Consider the following 26,207-nt stretch of genomic DNA (forward strand, 5'->3'; position numbering starts at 1 on the left):
CTCTTTGGTTACTTTGGGTCATCTGCCATATTTTGTCCTTTCCCCTGTGCACCAAGGGGTGAGAAACAGGGGTAGTCTGGGTGCTGTGCAAAGGTGCTGTGCAAACACTGTTCAGCAGTAACTAAAATATGGCTGTGTTATCAGCATTCTTTTGATCATAGATCTAAAACAGCATCACAAAAGCTGCTATGAAAAAAATTAACTCCATCTCAGCATGCTGAAAAGAAATGTGTAGCTTATTGTTGACAGGGTTCTGAAGTCCTTGCTATTTATTACCATTTTTCTCAAAGCAGCAACAAGTGAAAACAGATTTGGTTTGGCAGGAAAATTTTTAATTTTAGAAATAGCGAGTAGTTAAGAATTTAAAATTTGTCCTCTAAAAGCCAAATCTAGATCATGTCTAACAAAGACATTTCATTTTTTTATGAAGAGATTTGGGAACTGAGGAAAATGGATACAGGAAAGGAAGCTGTGTGTCTGAAAATGGAAGTGGAAAGGGAGGCTGTATCTTTAAAAACATAATAAAAAGCCAAAGCATATTGTGATACTTAGGTGTGTTTTTTTTTTTAAGCTGTGACAGAATGTTTTTCTGTAAATGATGTAGCATAGCAAAATTGACATTATAAGCTTGAAGTATCACTGGATACTCCTTAGTCAGTTATATGCTGGAGAAAAATTTAATGATAATTTAGGGATTATAATAGTCATTTCTGTCTTTAAAATGTATAAATACCTGAAGGTAACTTGATTTTTATAGATCTGTTTTGTCTAGGTTTTTACATTAGGAAGTCAGATCTTGTCTTTCCTCTTATCTCCTCAGGCATCCAATTCTATTGTTGGAACTAATTGGTTTATGGTATCAAGAAAACTATTCATGTTGAAGTTTTTCTTAAGCAAGAAATTATTTACAGCTCCAAATTCTCAGTATAGGCACATGCTTTCAAACAGGGTAGTTTATTCATGTTGGTGGGAGAGTAGGCAGTGCAGGCTAGTGAGGGTGGACCAGAATTGTAGGACCAGCTATGCCAGAGGAGGACCCCACAGGTCACCTTTCCTGGGCTTCTTAGGGATGTCAGAAAGGAAGGGGGAGATTTTGGGTTCTTGGTGCACAGCACTCTGATGGAAAGGCTGCTGGGGAGGGGGGAGGGGAGGGAAGTGGGGTGGTTAAAAATGAATTCTGCCCTACCTTTCTCCTTCTGCAGGTGGGCAGCTGGCCTGCATGGGAAGTTCATGGTAGTGCAGCGCAGCTGGTGGTCATTTAGATATGGCGAAGAGCAGGCACTGATAATTGCAGGTCCCACCTCTCTTCTTTTTCATTTCCATTGAAGAAGAGAGGAAATAGCCACTCAAATTGCAGGCTTTCCTATAAGCAGTTGCTGTAACTGAATGCTAACTTTCCCCAGCAGTCTGGACTGGGCTAGAGTGCTCTGCCAAGATCTTTGTCTGGAAGTCCGTCAAATTTGAGTAAGCCTAGAACTTCAAACTACATAATTTTCAGAAAGGTGTACATGGTAGAGCATTGTGCAGAGTTAGGAAAGGTGCTTTTAATCCTTTCACCCATGCTGTTGTTTTTAGCAGTCTGAATGTTGTCAGCAGCGCTTCATATACTTTATTTCTCATTTGATGGATTGGATTTGTTGGCTTTGTTGATGGCTTAGGATAAACAGTTTTAGGAAGAGGCAGGAATTGCCAACATCTGGCTTTGAAGCAAGAAAAAGCCTTCAACCAACAATAGGGAGGATAAAATTATTCCCTATGCTCGTCTTACTTTGTAAAACATTTTTTTGCATATATTTAAGATCATTTGTGCATTGTCAGGAAGTCTGAGCCTTTCCAAAAATGACGCAGCCATTTATTTTCTTTTCCAACTTTCCTTTTACATTGTGTAGCACAGAAGAGGAAGAAGTGGTGCTGTATAGTTATCTCCTAAAGGATCTTTTTTTAATAGCAACAACTATGAAATATACGTGCGCAGTTATGTATGTAGTTAAAATTGTATATAATTCTTTCTGAGGGAATTCAGAAATAGCTAATGTTCCTGATCTCACCTTCGCTCTGATTTCTTCTGGCATGTTACCTGATCTCTTCTTCCCTGTGTTCCTTGTAACCCTGCCAGTTTTCTTCCACATCTCACGTCAGTGGTGGAGGTTGCCTGCATTGGACTATACAAAAGTGCTCTCACATTTTCCTTTTACCTAGTTTTAGACCTGTTCGTTGCTGGAAAATGCCATGCATGTAACTTTCCAACTATAGAAATGCTCTGTGTCCTGCAGTTTTATCTCCTTAAAAACTGAGACGAGCTGCAAACAGAATTGTATACATCTAAGAACCAGTAAGGAAGGTTTTGTTTCCCTTATGGACACTGAATGATTGACTGTGATGATTGTAGTATGGAGAGGACTGTGAAACATTGACATTTAGAGAAGTTGCAGATGTGCAGACTTCTCTGCACTTTCAGCAGAGGTCAGTTGTAATAAGCAAGTGTTCGTATCTTTGCAGTCAGTACGATGGGCTGCAACAGGCAATCCTGGCTGAGGCATGGTGTGCCTTACAGCTGTGAAAGGAGCTTTTCACCTGCGTGAGTACTGTGCTGGCTTGAACCAAGCCTCCAGGGTGGGCAGGGGATATGCAGAGTGTTCCACAGTGCTGAGTGATCAATGTGAGGGCATGTGGAAGGAGAAAGCACCTGGAAAGGGTCCTTCTTATCCAAGAGTAAGTAAGTAAAGAGAAGAAGCAAAGAGAAGAAGCAAAAAAAACAAAACAAACGAAAAAAAACCAGCTGGTGATAGCAGCCCCTTATAACCTTTGTTAACAGTCACATTGCATAAGACAAACCTCTGGGCTAAAAAGAGTGGCACATTTATACCATGTCCACAGTATGGACCAGCAACCACCAGTGCCAAACTTTGTCAGCATCCTCCAGAAGAGTCTGTTAGACACATGTGAGCTTGATCAAAAATATCCATGACGTCAAGCAGACCTTGTAATTTTCTTCACACTGATTCCATTAGAGCATCATTTAAAGTGGTTAATGATAAGCATCTAATGCTAAAGGAAAGATATTCAATTGTATCACTCCTAAAATGCTGAAGTCTGTCTTACTTTATCTTTGCGTCATTTATTGTCACAACCTTGGCCCAAAAGGATTTAAATCCTTTGTGATACTAAACTCAGAGAGAAAAATGAAAGTTTATTAATCAGTTATTCCCATCTTGTCAAACAGAAAATCATATAATGATGTTGATGGTTGGACTGGATGATCTTGAAGGTCTTTTCCTTGGTGATTCCGTGATAAGAAATTGTTACTTATTGCTGAATTATTGTTCGTATCATCTCGTGTTCTGTTCTAGAAAAAAATATGAGGAACTGAGAGTCTTCATTGATGGCTGTGATGCTTGTCTCACTATTAGGCCTGAAAATATTTTCAAATGATTCGTTGCTCAACCTTCAGCATACATAGTTGAAGATATCAACTTCAGAAAAGGTTTCCTGAACGTAAAATAATTGAGGTACTTCTCTTGAAATGCCAAGATTTCAGGACTTAAAAGCAATTACAAATCATATACTATACTAATAATCTAAAGTATTTTCTTCATGAAGGCTGACAAGTGTACTTTGTAATGCCATTTCTATTCAGAGCTTGTCCTTGTCCTTATGAGCAGCGTTGGGCTCACCGTAAATGGACTTGGTGTGTGTGCTAGGGTAACATTCAGTGTCTGAAAGAGAACAGTCAGTGGTTCTACATGTCAGTGGCATGTTGCTAATTCTTATGTTTCAGACTATATGACAGATAACTTTGGGTAGTGACAGACTGTCATCTGTCTGATTAGTTAATGTGTGTTTTTACAAATGAAGTCATTCTGTTAATTTCCTGTGCTGTTTGTGGTTGGGCAGTGCCATGGGATTGTTACAGTGGGATGTGTCCCACAGGGTGGTGACTTCCTGTAATCTTCATGGAATCTTCATGGAACTACAAAACCTTAAGAAAATGGTGAGGGATCTGGAGGGCAAGACTTATGAGGAGTAGCTGAGATTTCTTGGTGTGCTCACCACAGAGCAGAGGAGCTGAGGGGAGGCCTGATGGCGGCTGCAGCTCCTCACAGGGAGCAGAGGGGCAGCATTGAGCTCTGGTCTGTGTGACAGCAACAGGGCCCGAGGGAACGGCATGGAGCTGTGTCAGGGAAGGGCAGCTGGGGGTTGGGGACAGGGTCTGCACCAGAGGGCAGTGGGCATGGAACAGCCTGCCCAGGGCAGTGGGCACAGCACCGAGCTACCAGAGTTCAAGGAGCATCTAGACAACACTCTCAGGCACAGGGTCTGATTTTTGGATGGTGATTTTTGTAGTCAGGAGTTGGACTTGTGATCCCTCGCAACTTGTGACTTATCCTATGATTCAATTAGATGTTTCAGCATCTCTTAGGAATACCTATCTCTTGTCTTTCATCTGCTCAGTTGTTGTGTAATTAATGCTTCTGCTTGAAAGAAGTCAGAAAAGGCACTGCCCAAACCTAACCAAAGTGTGGTTCAAATAAATGCAGACAAGTAGGCGGGAACCCATGTTGTTACATATATTATTTAATTTCTTAGCTTGATTTGGATGTGATTTTCTAGGACATACCTGTGCTTAGCAAAAAACAAAAATACTATTACCAATGCAGGCTGGTGGACATGAGCCAGCAAGGTGCCCTCACAGACCAGAAAGCCTGGGCTGCATCCAAAGCAGTGTGGCCTGTAGGGCAAGGGAGGTGATCCTGCCCCTCTGCTCTGTGCTGTGAGGCCTCACCTGGAGTACTGCGTTCAAATGTGGAGTCCTCAGTGCAGGAGAGATATAGACTTGATAGAGCATATCCAGAGAGGGCCGCAAAAATGATCTAAAGGATGAAATACCTCTCCTACAAGGACAGGCTGAGAGAGCTGGGGCTGTTCAGCATGGAAAAGAGAAGTCTTCAGGGAGACTTGAGATGGACCTTTAGTGTTTGAAGGGAAGCTACAGGAAAGAAAGGTACAGGCTCTTTAGCAGGATCTGTTGTGATAGAGCAAGGGGAAGTGGTTTCAAGCTAAAATACAGTAGATTTAGGTTAGATATAAGGAAAAAGTTTTTTACAGTGGGGGTGGTGAGGCACTAGAACAGGTTGCCCGGAGTTGTGATTGATGCCCAATTCCTGGAGACATTCAAGACAAGACTGGATCAGGCCCTGTTAACCTGATGTAGCTGTGCATGTCCCTGTTCATTGCAGGGGAGCTGGACTAGATGGGCTTTAAAGGTTCCTTCCAACTCTAGGGATTCTATGATTCTATCAAAATAAGAAGATGAAGAAAACTTTGTTGCCATTTTCATGTATTTAAAAAAAAAAAAAAAAAAAAAGGTGCACAGTTGTGCAGAGCCAGAGCTGTGTTTCTTACCTTTCCAAAGCTTTGAGCAGTGGTCATGCATCTTTAAAGTTCATCTGTCAGATGAGGTTGCAGAAGGAGATGCAGACCAACCTTGAGCAACCTCTCTTTTTGGACAGCAGTAGTGTTGGTTCCTGCCTTGCTAGTACCCTGTATAAATAAAATCAAGCATGAAAACTTCGAAACTGTTCTGTCTCAGCCTTACAATAATTTCTTTAGAAATGTCAAGAATTGAAGCTCGATCAACACTTCTGATTATTGCCTGCTTCTAATCTCTGAAACATTTGTTTTGTGCCAGAAGATTAATCAGAGGAAATCATCTATTCTAAAGGTTTATTTTAAGGTTTACCTTTGTTTTATTTTCTTGTTGCTGAGAGATGCATGAATTTAAAAGCCAATGAGCATCTCATCCAAATATACATATTGCCTTCATCTGTCTCCCCTTATGAGTCTGTTGCATGTTGACAAGTCCTATACAATTATTTCCAACCTGCTTGAATATTTTTTCCCTTATTCAACTCTAGTCACAATGACAAATCAGAATTGCAGCATAAAATGTATTTTACTGGGAAATAACTGTGGTGAATTTGATGACATGCCGGTTACATGCTGTATTTCAGGGCAGAAGAGCTATATTTGATCCTTGAGGTAGAAGAGAAAACTACAGTGTGCAAGCTGGTGGCTGATCTGTCATTAATTTACTGGCAGTTTTGGAAAAAAAATATCTGCGTTCTCTTTATTTTTTTTTTACTCCTGGTATCAGCATGAGTTACAGTGTTTGCTATTTCAACAAAAGTCATGTGGAAAGTTTAAATCTTTGGATAAGGCTTTTAACTGTCACGCACATGCAAATTGTAATAAAGAGTAATAGGTAAAAAGCCACTGACTGCTCTTTTAAATCAGGGTCACCAGTGACTCAAAATGCCTATTGATTTTTTTTTAATTATTTTCCTACCAACAGTTTCAATTAAGATTCAACAGATCCACTCTGAGAACAGCCAGTCTAAAACGTGTTGTAATATTTTTCATTTAATACTGCTTTTTAATTTCTTTTTAAGAAATGAGCATTTTAAAGTAATATCTCTAACATGAAAACTTCAGTCTAAAAGGTGAATATAATGTCTAATTCACAGCCTTTGTTATAAATTTGTAGTATTATTAGAATACATAAATATATATGTTTCATTAATTTTTTTTCAAACAACAGCTAGACAAATTAGAGAAGTCAAATGTATTTACCCAGACATACTACTTTATGAATATGGGAAAATTATGGCAGGATTTTGAACCTCTACCACCACCACCCCATTATACTTTCACTGCAAATAGTGTCTTTAGGAACAAATTACCTGGATAAAGTGATTGTGGGGTATTTGTTTTAACCTTGCTGTGCACTAAGCAAATTTCAGTGCTTCAGTACACCAACAGTTTGGTAATTTGGGACTGTGTAGAGCCTGGAAATCTGGCAGAAGGAAGGCAATCATAGACTGTCATTCTCCAGGAGATTTTGAACACTTCAGAAAAGGAGCGGGAAGGGCAGCCATTAGGGAGAAGTGCAGGATGCATGCATTGAATAAATGCATATTAATAAAAAGATTTGCCTCATGAGTCACTGTGCTTCCCATTTAGATTTCCATACGGACATGTTGCAACTGCTGTGTGTGCTTGCATTAAAAAGTAGTGCTGGGGATGTAATGTATTTTTACTTTTCACTACAGCACTTGATCAACTAGGAACAGGAAGAAAAGTCAGCACTGTACCGTTAGCCAGTTTTCTATAGATGAGATCTGTAGATTATAATTTGAAAACCACTGGCACAGGTAGAAGAGATTTTGAAGTACAACACTGATATGTCTGAGATTTCCATCTGAGACACGTATATTTGTAGCTGATACATTTGTCAGATGGTACATGTAGAATCATAGAATGGCCTGGGTTGAAAAGGACCACAATGATCATCTCTTTTCAACCCCCTGCTGTGTGCAGGGCTGCCAACCATCAGACCAGGCTGCCCAGAGCCACATCCAGCCTGGCCTTGAATGCCTCCAGGGATGGGGCATCCACAACCTCCTTGGGCAACCTGTTCCAGTGCATCACCACCTTCTGTGTGGAAAAACTTCCTCCTAATATCTAACCTAAACCTCCCCTGTCTCAGTTTGAAACCATCCCCCCTTGTTCTATCACTATCCACCCTCATATTATTGTATGATAAACAATCATTCCCCCTCTTGTTTATACATTCCCTTCAAGTACTAAAAGGCCATGATGAGGTCTCCCCGGACCCTTGTAGATCTTTCAGAGCTTTTCTGTCATTTCACAAACTCAGATTTCCATTTTTACGCTGTAGGATTTCAGCCTGTTTCCTAAGCATGCAGATTGTTTTGTTTGCTTTCTGTATTGCGTTCTGGGGAACTGCACATGTTATATGTAATGTCACAGCCATCAGACTTTGGAAGTCTCTGAGAAGTGCAGTAGTTCTACACATACGGTTTTCTATTCTTCTAAAAATTAGCAGTTTGCAAGTTAAGATGAAAACACTGAAATCAATACTATGCCTAGCAAATCGTTTGGAGTGGAAAATGTCAAGAAAGAAATTGCTGGAATTCTCCTGTGCAAAGAGAAGGAGAGCAAAGATTAATTTATGGAAGCTGCACTGAAATGAGTGGTGAAATTTCCTGTGTTGTAATTTTAAAATGCCAGAACAGGAGGAGCCCTTTAGCATTCAGCGGTATGAAGTTCATCACAGGTTCTAGGCTAAAGAGTTATCAATTATTTTCATGCTTAAATATCTAATTTATTAAGAATTTAGAGGGGGGTTGATGCTGCCATTATAAAGCATTTTCTTCAGAGAAAATGTGTTCAAGCCATATTTGCAGTATTCTGTCATGTAATTACAGAAGGGCTGATATTCTTTGGCTGTTTTCCTGAAGTAAGAACAAAGAATAAAGCCACACTATATAGACAAGATTGTATTAAAAAATAAAAATGAGGAGAAGATTTAGAGAAAATATAGGCGTTTAGATTTCCTGTAATGTCTGTTCCTCTTTGTGGAAGTTAAATGTTTAGGAGACCTTTGATAATGAGATCATTAAAATCTTTAAAATCGTTTAATTAGATTGAAGGCCAGAAGATAAACTCCTCTGATAAAAACTTCTACCCTTATATGCTAGAATGGTGGTAGAAAGGGTTCATCACTCATTTAACTTCAGATTGATTTTCCTTCAAGCTAAGAAGAAGACATGCTGTATTTGGACAGAAGGCATCAATGTACCTTCTGCAGATTAGAAATCTAGAATACAAGGCACTGTATTGTTCTTAAGGATAATAAAACTGTAGAACAAATGACATGTTTGCAAAAATTCAAAGGGAAACAGGCAGATACATATCTACATACATATGGGACAAAACTACACAGTTCAGCAGTACTAGCTATATATGGAGGAAGATTGATTTTATTTCCTATTTGCTATAACTAGAGATTAACTTAACAAAGTATATAAAACCTCTGCACTTTTCCTAATCTTTCCCAAACTATACTCAAGGTCAGCATTTGTCAACGGTTTATTTGAGACATGATTGTACATGGTTTGAACCTGTGTGGATTTCTTTGTCTTTGTGTCTTTAAAAGTGCTCTTCAAATGGTTATTTGTGCTTTGATGCTCTATTATGGCAAAATAAATCTTTATTTTTACATTAAGAGTAAAAGAGAAGGTCATTTTCACTGTTGTCTGACTATTGGTAGAAGTAAATTGAAAGCTTTTCCAGCCCTCGGTTGAGTAAGCTGGGAAATTTGGCATTCATTTCCATTGATTTTGATCATTTTTAAAAGCAAGGGCTTTTATCACACGTGTCAGACTTTTAAAGTCTCTGTTCAGACATGACTTTTAGTATCATCCCTTCGCAGTTGCTTGGTTTTCAGTATTTCAGTATCTTCAGTAACATCTAGTGTCCATGCTTTCCTCGAGCAAAAAGAGCAGGAAAAGGTTCAAAAGATTGCATTATTTGTTTGCAGCTCACCTCTGATAAGAGATGGTTCATACTTGCAGATTTTTATAATTCATTTTGTTTGTGTGCTTGTGCAAAGTTTTTATTAATTCTATTTTTCTTTTCTTTTAAAGATTTCAGATAGAAGAATCTTCTAAACCTGTAAGGTTATCGCAGCAACTGGACAAAGCAGTAACCACCAATTATAAACCTGTGGCTAATCATCAATATAATGTAAGTAGCTTTGAATACTTTCACTTTTTCTCCTAACCAGGCTCCAGACTCCACAATTGCAGTGCTGCTGCCATCAGTCCAGGCTTTCTGTAGCCCTGTTGCTCACAGTAGAACACAGTGTTTGGAAATCTTCCACGTTCTGCTGTTTCTCCCATGGTTTTTCTTCTGGGAATCTTCCTTCTACCTCAAGAGCCACATCACCTTTGGGGTTAAGGTTTGCCAATTCTTACCTTCTCATGTTACCTGCTGGAAGGCAGACTGCCTTTACCCAGACCCTCTCTAATGTCTTGATTGTGTTCTTCCTCTAGTCTTTCTTTGAAATATAGTTTTAAAGTTTGGGGATAAAAAGCAATTCTGCCTTAGTGCAATAAAGAGCTCCTTTGAGACAAATAAAATACCACATGGAGGTGGGTAAAAGACATGAAATGAATCTTTATTTTCTAGTCCTTTGCTGGAACTGAGTAGGAAAGAATAACAGCTGGTAATTTTTCACAGTTTCATACCTTCATAGTACGTGTTATTTGCATCATTAGCTTTGTCAATATTACACCCACGCTGCTGTTCCAGATCAGTTGATGTACATACAAACTATAATGTCCTTTTCCTTAAAGATCCTCTTTGAGTAATTTGTATGTATGCATATATAATCACTGTTACTGTTGAATGTGAAGAATGTTAAGTCATACTAAAAATGAGTCAGTGTGTTAGTCATTTAAACTTTTACACTTTTTATTAAGATTTTATTTACATAAAACAAATGACAATATACTGGCTGATATTTAAGCATTATTCTGAAATGTCTATTTCTACAGAACCCAAAATAATCATTTCTCTCCCTCATGGGACTGTTTTGTAGTAGTTACTGTTAAAAGTCTGATCTATAGATAGATGATCGTAGCAATATAACTATTTCAGTTAGGGGAATGACATTTAATCAAAATAGTCACACTGTTATATCCTTCTATGTAATTGCAATTTCATATGAGTATAGTCTTGTGTAAGCTTTGAGCAATATAACCAGGATTTCACAAGGCCTGTTAAAAAAGTTATGGCTTTTCTGTGTACTGATTGTAACCCTGTCATCTTCTTGGGAGTTTATGAGCAATGAATGAACATCTACTGAAATAAGAAAGGATAAAATTTTCTGAAGGGAGAAGTGATAGAATATTAAATGGGACATAAATATGACTGCTCCATGTACTCCTAAATGAACACACAGATGGAAGGAAGAAGGAGAAAAATTACCTGTAGAGGGGAAATAGTGACAGCTTGTTTGACGACCAGTTCTGTCTTTAGTAAGGACAGGAGAAGTGATTGCTTTTTCTGCAAAATAAATACATTAAACCTACCTTTTCACTACAGGAATTTGCAATTCCATTAGAATATATGCCATGATTACAGCTTAGCTTTTCTTCTCTGAGGAAGGGACCTTCATTTTCTCTATATCTACAAGTGGTGCTTATGTCTACATGGTTGCAATATTAATGTTCTTGCAGCTGGAATCTTTCTGTGACTTAATTATTGTTCATACTACAGCAGAAAAGTTCTCTAGACCCTGCTGGGTCATCCCTCCATCGCTTTCAGATCGCTTCTTTCAGCAAAAATTGGATAATATGTCAGTCATACATGCAATAGACATAATTATTTTAAATATAGTTAGTGTAAAATAGAGTATTTATGACCTTGCAAGAACAAAATAATTGATTTTATCCTTTTGCTGTTCTGAAGTACAGAGTCATTTTTTTAAACACAAAGTGAGTTTTCTTTGAGTTCTCCTGGTTCACCTTTTCTCTTACTGTAGAGGTTGGTATTCATATTCCAAGAGATAGAAAAGCTTTCTGAGTCTCTTTTCCCAGTTTAGTGATAAATACTGTGGTTTTACTTTGCACGTAGGTATGGATAAATGTTGATAGCTAGCTAGCTAGCTAGGTGTAATCGTTTCCTTTCCAAGGCAGTATTTAAAATAACAAACCACATTTATGTCAGATTCTTGAAAACAGATGCTAAAAACAATGCTTCTTACTTAGTAAACATCAGGAGTAGGTGGAGGAGAATCTTAAAAAGATAGGATTAAATCCTTGCTCATATATTCCCAACATTTCTATTCATCTCCATCCTACATAAACAGGCAGAACTGCTTGTAAGCCTTGAACTGGCCCTCAGGGCAACTGCAAAAACTTCCTGGAAACAAAATGACTTCTTGCCACTGGGGTATTTTATTACTTCCCAAGACCATTGTTTCATCTTGTGATTGGTCTTGGTACTGTCTCATGCACTCACATCCATTGGTAGTGATGCATAGAAGAGGCAGTCATGCATGCATGACTGGCAGCTAATGGACAGAATGGAGACTTGTGAGAAGACATCAGCAAAATAAGAGTAAATGGGTAAGCAGCAGGGCTTCCAATTACTCATGCATGCGTGCAAAAGCACTACTTGAACATGCTGGCCTGTTTTTCACCTCGGTCAGTCTGTGGAATATTTTGTTGACAGTGGTGGCTGTCTGGAGCCATGTAGTGAGCTCATAGTTAGATTAATAGACACAGATTTAAGAAAGGAAGCTTTGCATTTGACCAGCTGATCTCCACTTCTGTATTGCGTGGTGTGGTTTCCATTGCTTTGCATAGGACTAAAATCTCTGTTTTTCAGTCAATAGAGCAATGCACCGGAATTGTTTTGATAATTTGTTAGATAAAAAAATAGTAATAACAGTAAAAAGAATATAAGACCTTTTAAAACATATTTGTAACATCTTCAGGTGGAACTTTAAATTTAGTTTCGCTTTATAATGCCTTATCTATCATTTTTACATTATCTGTCTAACAAAGAGGTGTAATACATTGCTTTCCTACTAATTATACCTTCAAGAAGGCAATTTTGGCAGCTTTTCAGCAAGTTGAGCAACATACTGTGATGATAAACAAAGAGAAATTGATTCCTGTATGAAGTCTTGCAGGGATAAACTAACAACTTCTACATTTGGCAGCTTGTTCTAAAATGATCGGTCCTTGAAATCAAATCATATTTCAATGCTCTTTAAATTTGAAAACTACACAGTTTTAAATAAATCTAATTCGTTTCCAATGTACGTATATTCTCATATGGCTCTCAGAAAGTGTTTTAAGTCTATTTCTTTAAACATCTTGTTAGCAAAGAAAATAGAAGGGGAAGAAATGAAAGAATGCATTGTAACTTGCTGTAAATAGTGTATTCACAAGACAAAAGAAGAAAATGGCAGCTGAAACAATGTGGTTTTCTCTTAAACACACTTCACAATGTGCTCAGTGTTTCTAAACAACAGTGGTGGCTGTTGCTGAAGCTGGAGGTAAGGGCTAGAGTGTTGCTAACTAAAACATAGGCAGCTGAGACACTTCTTGCATGTAACTTGTTTTCAGCAAAGGGAGAGTTAGGTCATCAGTTTTGTATGTGAGTTCATTTTCTACATTAATGAATGAAGGCTCTTAGAATATTTTCGAATATTCACTTTGTATTTTTATAGGGAAACCGAACACTTCCACTTGGTTTGCTTTGGAGAATCAGGAGGCTGTAAAATAAAAATTCCTACTGGGGAAGAGTTGCTGAGTCACAAAAATAATGGAGAAAGAAGAATGCTGAGCAGTACAATTTACAGCAAAAACAGATTGTTCAGTTTAAAATACCACTTAATGTTATTCTGTAGGAAGACTTTTATTCACATTATTTAATTCCTAGTCACGAAATGATCCCGTCAGAGACCTTGCATCAGTAAAGGCAGTTTTGAGAATTTCCTTACTGTTACTTTTTTTTTTATTTGTGCAGGAAACATCAATTTTAAAATTAATGTTGTTTTTTTACTCCACATGGAGAGAGTTGTAGCTAGTTGCCAGCTAAGCACATTTTCACTATACTTCATTTGAAGAGGCACAAATAGAACTGTGATTTTTTTTCATTATTTTTAAGATTGTTTTGAAAGTCATCGTATCTTTCCTTATCACTCTGTGTTATTTACTCATTATTCCTGCAGCCCTACCGTGTACAGGATGAACAACCTCAGTGCCTGGCTCTTGTTCTTGGTCCTTAAAAACAAGCCAGAAACCAGAAAAAGATGGGATTGTTTTCTTCCATCACTTTAGCTTGACCTTCCTACTCGAGGAGGTTGCAGCTTGATTCTGTTTTTATTCTTTGTGTTCCTTTTATTTTTGTTTCTGGGCAGGTAGAAAATCACAGAAGGGTTGGGAATAGCAGACATAATAGCTGCTCCTGTAGCAGAGCCATGCAGTCTGTAATCTTTCACACCACATCTTTCAGCTGTTGTACTTTTAACTCAGACAGAAGTTGCTATCCCCAAAACCAAATACAGAGATCTTTACACTGAAAAGTGACCTCAGATGTTATACAGGAAACCAGAACTCAGTCAAGCACTGAAAATAAAAATGCCTTCATCTCTCATGCCATCTCTCTGGACTTAACCTCTGATGTATCAGAAGCTTTTCTGGCAACAAATTTAAAGCTGGATAATTCTTCTCTTCCTCTTGTAATAGATTACTCTGCATGCATTGAAAATGTTAGTAATGTTGGCATATGCCAGTGTCTTAAATGTAGTGGTGCTCTATGGACAACACAGTGCAGTGTTGTTTACCAATGCCAGCAGCTGCACAGAAAAACTAGAAAATGTTGTGAATCCCTAGTCAGAGAAGGCTGAAAAGTCAGGCTTAAGAAAGCTGGGTCTTTGAAGAGGACCCAGTAAAAGTGCAGTTCCTTCTTTCCTTTTATGTTGAAGGAAACATAGGATAAATCCTACAAGACGATTCCTGTGCTTGACTGTGAACTACCAAAGGGAAAAAAAAATCTGAAACAATTGTCAGTGAAGGAACAAAAAATGCCTGATGTACACAACTACATTTGCTTATTTTGGGTAATGTTTGGGTTACTGTTTACTCATTTTCTTCTTAAAACCTAATATAACACGGTACTGTCTCTACCTTGGTGTCTTTCCATGTAAAGATCACTTTGTGGTGATCTTACTCATTAAGAAGCACTTCCAATTTCATTACTTATGACAGTGGGTTTTTCCCATCAGCTTTCTCCAGCTTACAAAGCAAAGATTTTTAATACAAGTAATACTAGAAAATAGAAACCAAAATTGTTCTTGTAGATGTAAATACAGTCTCTTAACTAGACAGTTTAATGGAATTCTGATCATTACAGCTACTTTTCAATGTTAGAATGAAGTATGAACTAGACTGTAGTCTGAGATGTCACACATTAATGTATTTCAGACCAAAGGGACGACTATCATACTGCAATAAATCCCAAATGCATGTCTTAAAGCATGCATATCTCATTTTCCTCAGTATGCACAAGTTATAGTGGCAAGTCCCTATGGTTATGCATTGAGTTAGGACTTGACAGTGGTAGCTGCATAATTTATAGATGCTTCCTGTGGAAAGATGATTACTCTGACAGGAAAAATATTTCAGATATAATCATATATCTTATGAAGTGCTGACTTGAGCCAAATGTAAATTAAAAGCTGACCACTGTCAGAGCTGTCAAAGATAAGATGCATGAACATTTTGACAATCAATCTGTCAGTTTAGTATGCTGTTTATCTTGCAGGTAGCAGAAAGGGACAGCAGTCTCACCTATGTTGTGTTTTATCCTATGTTTCATGCAACCAACGACAAGTCTCCTACTTTCTACTCTTCATGCTGCAGAAATCTCCGCTCAGCAAGCAGAACTTGGAGAAGTGCTGTAGGCTATAGTAGTATAGACTCATAGAATTACAGCACAGTTGAGGCTGGCAGGACCTCTGGGTCCCTCTGCTCCAGCCCCTGCCCCAGCAGGGACACCCAGAGCAGGGTGCCCAGGACCACATCCAGGCAGCTCTGGGAGATCTCCAAGGAGGAGACCCCACAGCCTCTGGGCAGCCTGTGCCAGTGCTCCATCACTGCACAACACAGAAGGGCTCCTGGTGTTCAGAGGGAACCTCCTGTGCTTCAGTTTGTGCCCATGGCCTCTGGTCCTGGCACCAGGCACCACTGACAGAGCCTGGCTGCAGCCTCTGACACTTTCCCTCAGGAATTTATGGACACTGATGAGATCCCCCTGAGCCTCCTCTTCTCCAGCCGAGCAGTCCTAGTTCTCTCAACCTCTCCTCATGGGAGAGGTGATTCAGGCCCTTTCCTATTTTGGTATCCATTCATTGGACTCATTGCAGAATGTAGTTGTAGACTTCTAGACGAATGAGATTTTCCCTGCCCCTCCAAATTCCATGTAAATATACCCAGCAGAGAATTGGCCAGCTGTTTTGCTAGTGGAGCTGCAAGGCAGATGACTCTGAGTACATCCCTGGAAAAGATTTCAGCCTTACAGCCAGAAGAACACTGTCATTCTATAAGCTATGTAGTTATTTTCTATTACATTAATGGATCCTGGCTGTATTTTGTGTAGTTTTGAACTATTGTGAGACTGTGCCAAGGGTAAAAAGAAATTGAATCCACAATGGAGTTTCCAAAGCTTACAACTGAAATCTTTCCAAGGTCAAGAGGCAACCCTATTGATTAGTCTGCTGGACTTTTAGAAGCAGCAAATATTTTGACAAACTGTTATTTATAACAGGGGCAATGTTTCATTTATGTTCTAGTCTAGTTTCTGTGCGGTGTAGCGGTCTTGTTACAGATCACAGCAACCAAGATGACGTACGTAAAGCTGTTCTACTTGTTGTTACAGTTTACTACCATTACAAAGCTATTGCTGTTTTGTAGGACTTTTTTTTTTTTTTTTTTTTAGTGCAGAGACTCAAGATTTAAATAATTTCACCATAGTGTATCAGTGGATGAAAATTAATTGAATTAGATAGGCTGCATCTTTTATAGCACTAATATATACTTGGGAAAACAATCAAGTATGTGAATGCCTGAGCCTACCTCCAGGTTTTTAGCTGAAGGAACAACCTTCAAGTTACAGATTGGAAGCAATTGCTCTACATTCATTTAGTAATAAAGCTGTTTCAGAATTTGAAAGGGAAAGGTGTCTTTGTCCAGAGACCTGTGAACAAGGGCAAAGTAGTAACAGGCTTTAGCCTCTTTGAGACAGATAGCAAGAGACAGCCTATTATCAATCAGAAAGAAGGAGGGAGTTAGCTGGCAATGAAGTACAGGAAAAATTTGGAATGAAATTAATATCTCCCCTCAAAAAGATGATTTTCAGCCTCCAATAGAACTGTGAATTTTCATCTGTAGGCTTCTTCTCTGAACATCTTCCTTCAGGATCAGGATCTTGAGACATCAGAGATGGGATGACACTTGTATGAAATTATCCCACAGGCAACCAGGTCTTTATCTGCTGTGTCATGCTGCTTTTCATAGACTTTGCTTGAAAGTACCTACTGATTATGTGAAATGCATTACATTCTGGGGAGTTTGATGGTTTTCTGCTATTGAGGATGTTTTTGAGGGTGAATGGGGTAATGTACGGGCAAATTTTGCCATTGGTGCTGAGTAGTGTCTGTTATTGCTTTGATGTATGCTGGTTTGTACAAGTCTTGCTTCTGATGATGAAGTTGGTGAAACACAAAAAACATTTTTAGTGGTTGGATAAAAGTTTCTGCAAAAATACATGGCTAACTTGCATAGATTGTAACAATTAAACATTTTTAATATACATCCTGAAATAGGATGATACATGATAACGAGGGCCTGTACTTGATTAGAGTTTTTGTTTTAGACAACAGTAAGTTTGTGCATGTTACTCAGAATTCTGTTTTCCTCTTTATGGAGTAGTTGTCTCGAGTGCCATTTCTGAAACAGATGAGGCAATGTCTAAAGACCAACTAAGCATGCCTTGAGCAGGTGGTATCTGTGGTCATGGTGCAGCTGTGTTGCTCTGTGGATTTTCATGAGCATGGCAATTTGAAGGTTGTTTATTGTTATTATATCAACAGAGGTGGAACAAAAATACTAGCTCAGTTTGGATGCTTGTACTAATATTAATTCTCCCTTCAGGTTTAGGCACGTCATGCAGGCTTTGTTGCTGGTATTTTGGTTTTGTTTTTTTGTTTTTTTGTTTTTTAAAGCAGAGATACATATCTGAAAAGCTCATTGTGCAAGGACATAATGCTTAGTTTATGTTCATAGAAGAATATTTGAGTGCTCAAAAGAAAAATTTTCAGATAAAAAGCACTGAACAGTGTTTTATTTTTATATAGAGTTTTTTTATGTCTTAATATTCAGTGCTGAGAATCATGTGGTTTTACATATGAATGTATTTAAAATGTTTTGTACCTCATTAATAGATTGAATATGAAAAGAAAAAGAAAGAAGATGGAAAACGGGCTCGAGCTGATAAACAACAAGTATTGGACATGCTCTTTTCAGCCTTTGAGAAACATCAGTATTACAACATTAAAGACCTGGTGGACATAACCAAACAGCCAGTGGTATGTACTAGTAGTCTTCTAACATAAGCATTTTCAGTAGTTAACATTATGTTTACTTTCCATATCCAGAAAATAGTTTAATGTACACTGTATGCATTTGAAACAAATCTTTTAGTGTTTTTTTACAACTAATGGAAATCACCAGCTTTTAAGTTCATCTTTATTGAACTGTGTAGGATACAAAGCATTGCAGTGAGTGAACTTTCTAGAGAGGTGGTTTGAGTAACTTAAATGATCTCTTGTTTATTTAGGTTCTATTCAATACTAGAAACCAAATTCTGTAATGCTTCTGTGTCTTCTGTGAATGTTATTTATCTAAGTAGTTCATGCTAGGAACTTGAGCGTTATGTCAGCACCTGCAAAAGCTCTTAATTTCCTTTACAAATAGAAGAAATCTTAGAGTAGAGAGGGTTTGAGTGTCTGTTTTGATTTTCTTAAAGACTTCTTTGGATACACAAACAAGAAAAGCATGAAGACCTACACTCACATGCTGGTTGTGCTAATCTTCAGTGTTTGCCAGTTCCTTTATCTGTCAACAGAAACTCTGCAGTTCTTTCCCTTCTTCTACTCTTCAAGCTTTCCTTATAGACCAGGATACAGTGAGGGGATACTGCAACAGACAAAATGGGTAATGTTTGCTTGCTTACCAAATGCTGCTGTAGTTCTTGAGGAAATGGGATGGCTGGTCAGGAAATTGTGTAGCTGATTCTTTTGTCTCCTGTCTCCTGGCTTTATTGCAAATGAACACACAGAGAAGATAAAGTTCTAGCACAATAAAATTAGAAGTGTTTGCAGAAGCTGTGTGGCTATTTGGTAGGACTAACAAAATCTGTTTTCCTATGATCTGTGTCACCTTAGCCTCACCCACAGTCATGCTCCAAACACTTGCCCATGCTCCTGACCTCTAGTTTGAAACTGTTCTTCTTTTATTGATCAGTGGCTTCCACTGAACAGCGCTTGTAGCATCTGTTGTTGCCTGTTTTCCACTGTGATGAGGATATCTTTTGTACTTTGGATGTTTTTTACTGTTGACTTTGATGTCTGTCTACAACCCTGCTGAGTTTTCAGAAGACTTAGGGAAACTTAATTGTGTTTAAGTTCAAATGGAGCTACAATTTCAAAAGTTAATAGAGCTAAGGCAGAAAAAGGAACAGTGACAGCAGGATTGTAGACGAAAATACTTCTCTGCAAAAGAATAGAGGAAGAAAAGAAATGCTTACCAGTTTTGCTCATTTCGTGGTTAAGGTAAGTGGATCAGTACCAGTGGATTTGTATAGTATAAGGTACACAATGCAATCTGTCAAGAAACTGCACAAAGATGTTTCCCAATTCAAATACATGTAGGTTCACAGTACTGTAGTAACCTGGAAGAAACTACTTCTGGATCATGTATTTCTTTCTGCTGTTTCATTAATTTATCTAATGATTCAACTCCTTATCTGTGTGGCATAGAAGGCATGCAGCTGATTGAAAAGGAGAAGGAGGAAGGAGTAGGAGAAAGACATGAAAGCAGTGGCAAGAATGTTTTTTTTCTTTTCTTAATAAGAGATAGGTGTGACAGTCACTATCTTGATCACTTTGAATGTAAGCTGAAGCAGATTTATCCCATCTAACATGACTTCAGATAGAAATAGTCTTCTGCAACTCCCACTTAAGCCATAGGGGAACAAAAGTCATCATCTTCCTGCAATGCAGTTTACCTCTGGAATGTACCTGTTGCTCTGCTCATCTCCAAGGAGCCTGGAAAAGCTGTGCTTCTGACACAAGTTTCTTGTGGTTTCGTATTCAGTATTTGCAAAATACCTCAGGTGAATACTTTTATTACATTTATGATGAATTTCTAAATCTCCCTACGTGTGTCTGCTGTCAATATATGCTCTTGAATGTGTTCTGCCCGTAGCACAATGCGCCATCTGTGTATGCAGGGTCTGGGTGACAGCCCCTCTGTTCCTAATTAGCTGAGGGCTCCTGAGAGCAGCCAGCTGTTAGACCGTTTCCTCAAAGAGGACTGTGCAGTCTCAGTTTCAAACTGTAAGAATTGGGATTTCTTGTTAATTCCATGGCAGACTTTTGCCTTAGGTGTTTGTGCCCTTACAGCATCCTCACGCTTGGATGCTCTAACTGAATCAAACCCTCTTCCTGGTGCCTTTCTTCTTCCACTGAATAGCCAATATACTGATAAATTCAAAAGTAAAGCTGTGATAATTTCCCAACTGTGTTCCCTTTGAAAACTTCTGTTAGGAGTTGCTGATGGCATTCATTTCCATTTAAGAGCATTACCCATCACATCCTGCTGCTCATCCAGTTTTCACTCTGTGTGCAGGTTTCTCTAATGCTCAGGGCTTCAACCTCCGATGTGAAACTTTATTTCTTCACTGAAAATGAAGTATCTGTTCCCTGCGCTCACTGTGACCCTATTGTTCACAGAGCAGCCAGACCTCCTAAGAAAAATCATAAATGCCAGCAGGTTGAATAGGCACACACATGCTGCACAGAGGTTGGCTGTTAATTAATCTCTGCTGAGTGTTCACTGCTTCATTTTCTGTCATAGTGTCTAAGATTTTCTGGATATGTAATTTCTGCTCTGATTTCTAAACGTTGGGGTTATTTTCAGAAGTGAGGAAAAAATGTTGTGGTTGCTGCAGCTCTTGTTGAAATGAAGTCTTGGGTGCCTGTATCTCTAGAATCATAGAATGGCCTGGGTTGAAATGGACCACAATGACCATCTAGTTTCAACCCCCTGCTATGTGCAGGGTTGCCAACCCGTGGTCTCTAACTAATAATATGTAAAATACACTTATCCAAGGGAATCAAAGTCTCTGCCAGGAAAATAATAAATAAGTGAGGGTATTTTTCTTATGCAGCAGTAGATGTAAATAGTAAATGGAATCCTTGCTGCAGAATATATTGCATCTCTCATAGGAAGTTGCTGCCATCTTTATTTTGGGATTGTGCAATCATAAAGCAAGTCATTTCTGGATGCGAAACTCCTGTTGTTTTAGAGAAGCCTGGTTTTATTTGGCTTTCTTCCTAATTAAAAGTAACAATTTGCAGTATTAGGCAAATCCATTGTCACCTACCCACATGCAAATATGCAGTGCTCCCTGGAAATATTGCTGTAATTCTCCATTTGGGCTCAATGGCTGAGAAGAAATACACTTTTTGTGTGAGCAGTCAAACAGTTGGAGTATTTGGAACCAAGAAGGAATGGAACCATTGATCTAATCAGAAATGTAGCTTTTCAAAATAGTGTAGGTTGATTACAGTTTTTTCCTACATTCAGCTTTAAGTAATGGTTATGCTAATTCTGGTTTGATTTTATTTTTTGTTGAAGTTTCAGAAAGGCTTTTAGAGCTTGGAAGTGAATACCTCTTTCAGCTTTTCAAAAATGTTTCTCTCAATTCTGCTTTTAGTTCCTCCACTCGGAGCAGAGATGGCAGATAGTTTCAAACCCTCAGTCACTGCAGGCTTATACTGCCCTTATTTGTGGCAGAACTGTTATCTCACTCATCACATTGGGTTAATTTTGTTCCGTTTTAGTTTTCTGTCTAACTGAAATTCTTGGAAGTCTAGAAAGTTTGAGACAGAAGTGGCACTGCCTGGGGAACTGCATCTGAAAATGGGCTGAAATTGGCAGCTGGGGGGTGACCTCATTGCAGCCTTTCAGTATCTGACGGGGGCCTATAAACAGGAGGGGAGTCAACTCTTTGTAAGGGTAGATAACAGCAGGACGAGGCGAAATGGTTTGAAGTTGAGGGAGGGAAGATTTAGGTTGGATGTCAGGGGGAAGTTCTTTACAGAGAGAGAGGTGAGGTGCTGCCACAGGCTGCCCAGAGAGGTTGTGGATGCCCCGTCCCTGGAAGTGTTCAAGGCCACTGGGCAGCCTGGTTTAGCATTAAATGTGGAGGTTGGTGGCCCTGCATGCGGCAGGGGGTTGGAGCTTCATGATCCTTGAGGTCCCTTCCAATCCTGGCCATTCTGTCATTCTGTGAAATTGAAAGTAACCTTCTGTTAACTGTGTGGATGGCACGGAGACACGCAGCAGGCAGCGTTAGGTGAGATAGGAGATAGATTTTCAAAAAGCATGTAGATGTGGCACTTAGTGACACGGCTTAGTGGGCATGGTGGCGATGGGTTGACAGTTGGTCTAAATGATCTTAAAGCTTTTTCCAGCCCTTATGATTTTATGATTGATTCTGTGAATCACATCATGCAAAACATCACCCAAAGGCAGTGCCACAAAGGAGCAGCAAGTTGCTCACCGTGTTGTGCTTCTCCCATTCCCACCTTGGGACCTGGCTCTCACGCTGCAGGTTGGGTCTCTCAGCACAGTAACTGCATCTTGCTGTGCTTCATGTGACTGGGTGCATTTTGTATTTAATTCTCATGAATCTGTCCACATGGTAGAATTTAACCTTGAATCTGAGCGTATTTCTCCCACCCACGCTGCCATCTATTGAAGTATCTGTTGGTGACACTACCAAAAGCTAATATACATGCATAACACAATGATAGCAAACAAAGCAGTGGATGTGCATGCATACATGTCTACATGCACTCAGATAAATAGCTTTCCCACCTGCTCTGATCACCTTTTTTAGAAAAAGCATTGCACAATAGCAGCATCAGTGTACAGAAATATTCACTGGAACAGGTTGCCCAAGGAGGTTGTGGATGCCCCATCCCTGGAGGTGTTCAAGGCCAGGCTGGATGTGGCTCTGGGCAGCCTGGTCTGGTGCTTGGCAAACTCTGCACACAGCAGGGGGGTTGAAATTAGGTGATCATTGTGGTCCTTTTCAACCCAGGCCATTCTATGATTCTATGAAAAGTGCTTGCACTTCCATTGCTGTTTTATTGAGCAGATTTGTCGTAGGGGCCCAACTCTCAAACAGTGACAGCATCTGTACATCAGGTTGCATTGGGAAGGTGTGTTAGGAGCCTCGCACCGATCTCCTGCTGCCACCTGCTGGGCTTTGCGTCGTGCTTGCCTCAAGGCTGAAGGAAGTCATCCCTGCAGTGAGCAGAAGCACAGCTGCCTCAGGCAAAGATAGGACCCTAAGGAACTAGTTTGTGCCTGTAGTCTGGTGTGGGGATCTTTCTAATGTGGACAAAGTGATCTTTTAAGCAATCTCATTGCTTTGGGATGTCTTTTCAAAGGATCGTTTTTGCTACATGAGCCTTCAATGAAGTATCATTGTTAGTGTGGGATCAAGCTATTTTGGGCTCTGTAAATTTTTACGTGTAACTGGAGAGAGAATAACAACAGCTTTCTTGAAAAAAAAAAAAACAAAACTTTTCGTTTTAGTCACTGCAAATAATTTTCACTTCCCAGTTTTTTCATTTGGCAAAAAATGAATAGAGTGTAAGGAAGGTCCCTGGAGGTGCTTAAGAACCATGTAGCTGTGGCACTGAGGGATATGGTCAGTGGGCATGGTGGGGATGGGCTGATGGTTGGACTGGTTGATCTTTGTGGTCTTCTCCAACTTTAGCAACTCTGTGATTCTATGAAGAGATCAGGCAGTACTTCTTTACTGTCATCAACAAATATTTGCCATTAATGACTCGGAAGATGTCGATATTTTCACTTGGTGTAACTGGAGATACAGAATATACAAGGGTTCCCATAGCTCCTGATCAGTATATGCCCTCAATGAGGACTGAAGTATTCGGACTAAAGCAGTTGTGATTTTCATGTGGAGATTCTTAAACTGTGGCCTGCAGTTGCCATGGTGATCCTCCAAAGTCAGCACTGATAAATATTTAAACAAGCAAGCAGGGAAATGGCTCTTTAAAAAATACAACAAATTATTGATGTTTATTATAAGGAGTAAAGGAAGGCAATATTTGTGAGCTGTCTTATGTAAAAGTTTGTGCTACTGGTTATCGTAGCTTTGCTTCTTTTTTTTTTTCCTTCCCTATTTTCCCTGCCTAGTCTTAATATTTGAATATATTAGGAAATTCTCTGGCACCTACTCAACGCTCCCCTAAAAACAAGGCAGAAATAAAATGCTGAAAGCTTTGCAAAACAGCTGAAAACCAACAGCTTGAGGCTTTGGTCGGATCAGAATATAACAGCGGGTTTAAAGGTACTGAAAATCCTAATGTAAGGAAGCTGATTCTCCTACTGTAAGCCAGGAGCTTTTAGCTTGGCTTGTGAAATTCCAGCAGGAAGGTTTCTTTGATAACTGCAACTTACCAAAAGGCACAGTGGCCACATTAAGGCAAGCTGCATGAATTTCATGGTGAAGGTCACAGGGAGCTGTGGACGGAAAGACGTGTGTACATAGAGTGGAGCTGAGAAAAGCCAAGGGCCTGAAATAGGCTTTTATAATGCCTTACTTTGTTGAGACAATAGACATTGATGTGACTGCACAGGGAGCAAGAGCCAGGAGCACGTCCGGGGGGCTGCGGTGACAGAGCTGTGTGACAGCCACCTCCGGGAGTGCTCCTCATGCAGATCTGCCATCTGCCCCATTAACGTCTGGCATGGCAGCAAGCTTCCGAAGCAGAAAGCAAAGCAGCACCCCCACGCCTTTGTCACTTAGCAGGAAATGTAGCCGTGCACAGATTTTGAGACCAACTGCGTGTCTGACACTTCGGGTACGTTGGCTATATCTCAGTCATTTGATTTTCTGAGTGTCCCATTTTTAGGGTCACTGGAATGGAAGGGAATTTGAAATATCAGCAGGTCCTTCCCTTCATGGGAAAAGAGAGCCTGGGCGAGATCACTTAGAACCTCCTCCGACCAAATCTTGAAAACATCCAGTGGTGGACACTCAACCATGGCCCTTGGAGGTTGTCCCAGCAACTGACTGTTCCCACTGTAAAAATGTCTCTTATATCAAGATGAAACCTCTCGTTGTGCAGCTTGTACCCATTGCCCCTTGTCTTCTCTGTCATCTGTGTTAGCAAAGTCAATGGGATTTGGTGGATGATGGGACATCATGTATGATATTGGCAGTTGCCTTTGTAATTTGTTATCTTGTTTCCTTTCAGATATACTTGAAAGAAATTCTAAGAGAAATAGGCATCTACAATGTGAAGGGGACCCACAAAAACACATGGGAGCTGAAGCCAGAATATAGACATTACCAAGTGGAAGACAAAAGTGATTAAGGAAACTGCTCATGAAGCAAAAGAGAACGACGGAGAGCGATTGCAGTGAGGGAGCTGTCATGGGTTTGCAGACAGGACTGAGCACAGCGTAATTCTGCAAGGTTAAATATAAATGAAAGCAACCATACTTTGTAATTTTCCTTAGCTTCATTTGTTTTTCAAAGGAATATTTCTTTTAAGTTTCTATAAATGTTTGTCTTTTGACAAAAAAAAAAAATATTTATAGAATAAACTTGGATTAGATTTATCTTTCTTAGAAATCTTTTTAAGTTCTGACTTGCTTTTTCTTGATAGCTTTCTGGTTCTTCTAAGCCTCAATGACTTGGAAGGATAACGTGTCCCAGAGAAACCTGTAACTTCCTTTTTGTGCATCCAAGTAGAACCAGGTTCAGGCTCTCACTTCTGCTGTCATCCTTCAGGGCTTCACCTGGAAGGCTCCAAAGTCGTGCAGTGCTTGTGTAGTGATTGGTGCACGGACACTGTGCTCCTTTGGCAATCAGGCTTTAGGAAGAACAGCCAAAACAGCTCATCACAGCCTTGAGACTTCCTGGGAACAAATCAGCACAGCTAGAAAACCTTAAAACAAGGGCTACTAGATACACAGTTCTGTAGGAAAGATGGCAGTCCCTTCTAGGTGATGACTGAGGCAAAAAGAGAACTGTCTGCTAGGTACATCAGGGAACAGATTTATCTTTTGGTTTTTTAGTGTTACCTATGTTTTGTGTTTAAGCATACCAATAAAAGCATTATTTTAATTTGTACCAAGCAATGACCTATCTTACTGACTGAAGACATGTCATGATTTAGAAAGTCTAAGTATGCAGTTTTTTTAAACAGCATGTTTTTATTGGTGGCTTTTTGACAGGGTTCCCTTGTGCTTGGGGAAGATTTCTTAAGGTGTCTGTCTCTCTGTGTTCCCCATTTTTGAAATGTAGATTGTAGGGTTGCATCCTTTTTTGGGAGAGAGCAGGGAGGAAGGTGGTACAGGACCACTTAATTATATTCTCAGAGCTTGTGTGTTAAAAAACAGAGCAAAGAAAACAGTGAAAAAGAACTTATTGTG

The 26,207-nt window shown here is 39.4% G+C and overlaps 1 protein-coding gene across 1 annotated transcript in view; it reads left to right on the top strand.

Annotated features, from left to right (window-relative positions):
• GTF2F2 (general transcription factor IIF subunit 2) overlaps positions 1-25,391 on the top strand; it is an 87,830-nt gene extending 62,439 nt beyond the window's left edge. Inside the window, exons 7-9 of the mRNA XM_085215832.1 lie at positions 9,510-9,609; positions 17,885-18,028; positions 25,025-25,391. Of these exons, the coding sequence (XP_085071958.1) occupies positions 9,510-9,609; positions 17,885-18,028; positions 25,025-25,144 (364 nt within the window). The 3' untranslated portion in view covers positions 25,145-25,391. The remainder of the gene's footprint in view (positions 1-9,509; positions 9,610-17,884; positions 18,029-25,024) is intronic.
• Positions 25,392-26,207: the final 816 nt, after the last annotated feature.

Source organism: Meleagris gallopavo, chromosome 1 (genome assembly GCF_905368555.1).
Source record: "Meleagris gallopavo chromosome 1, MGAL_WU_HG_1.1, whole genome shotgun sequence".
NCBI classification, from domain to species: Eukaryota; Metazoa; Chordata; class Aves; order Galliformes; family Phasianidae; genus Meleagris; species Meleagris gallopavo.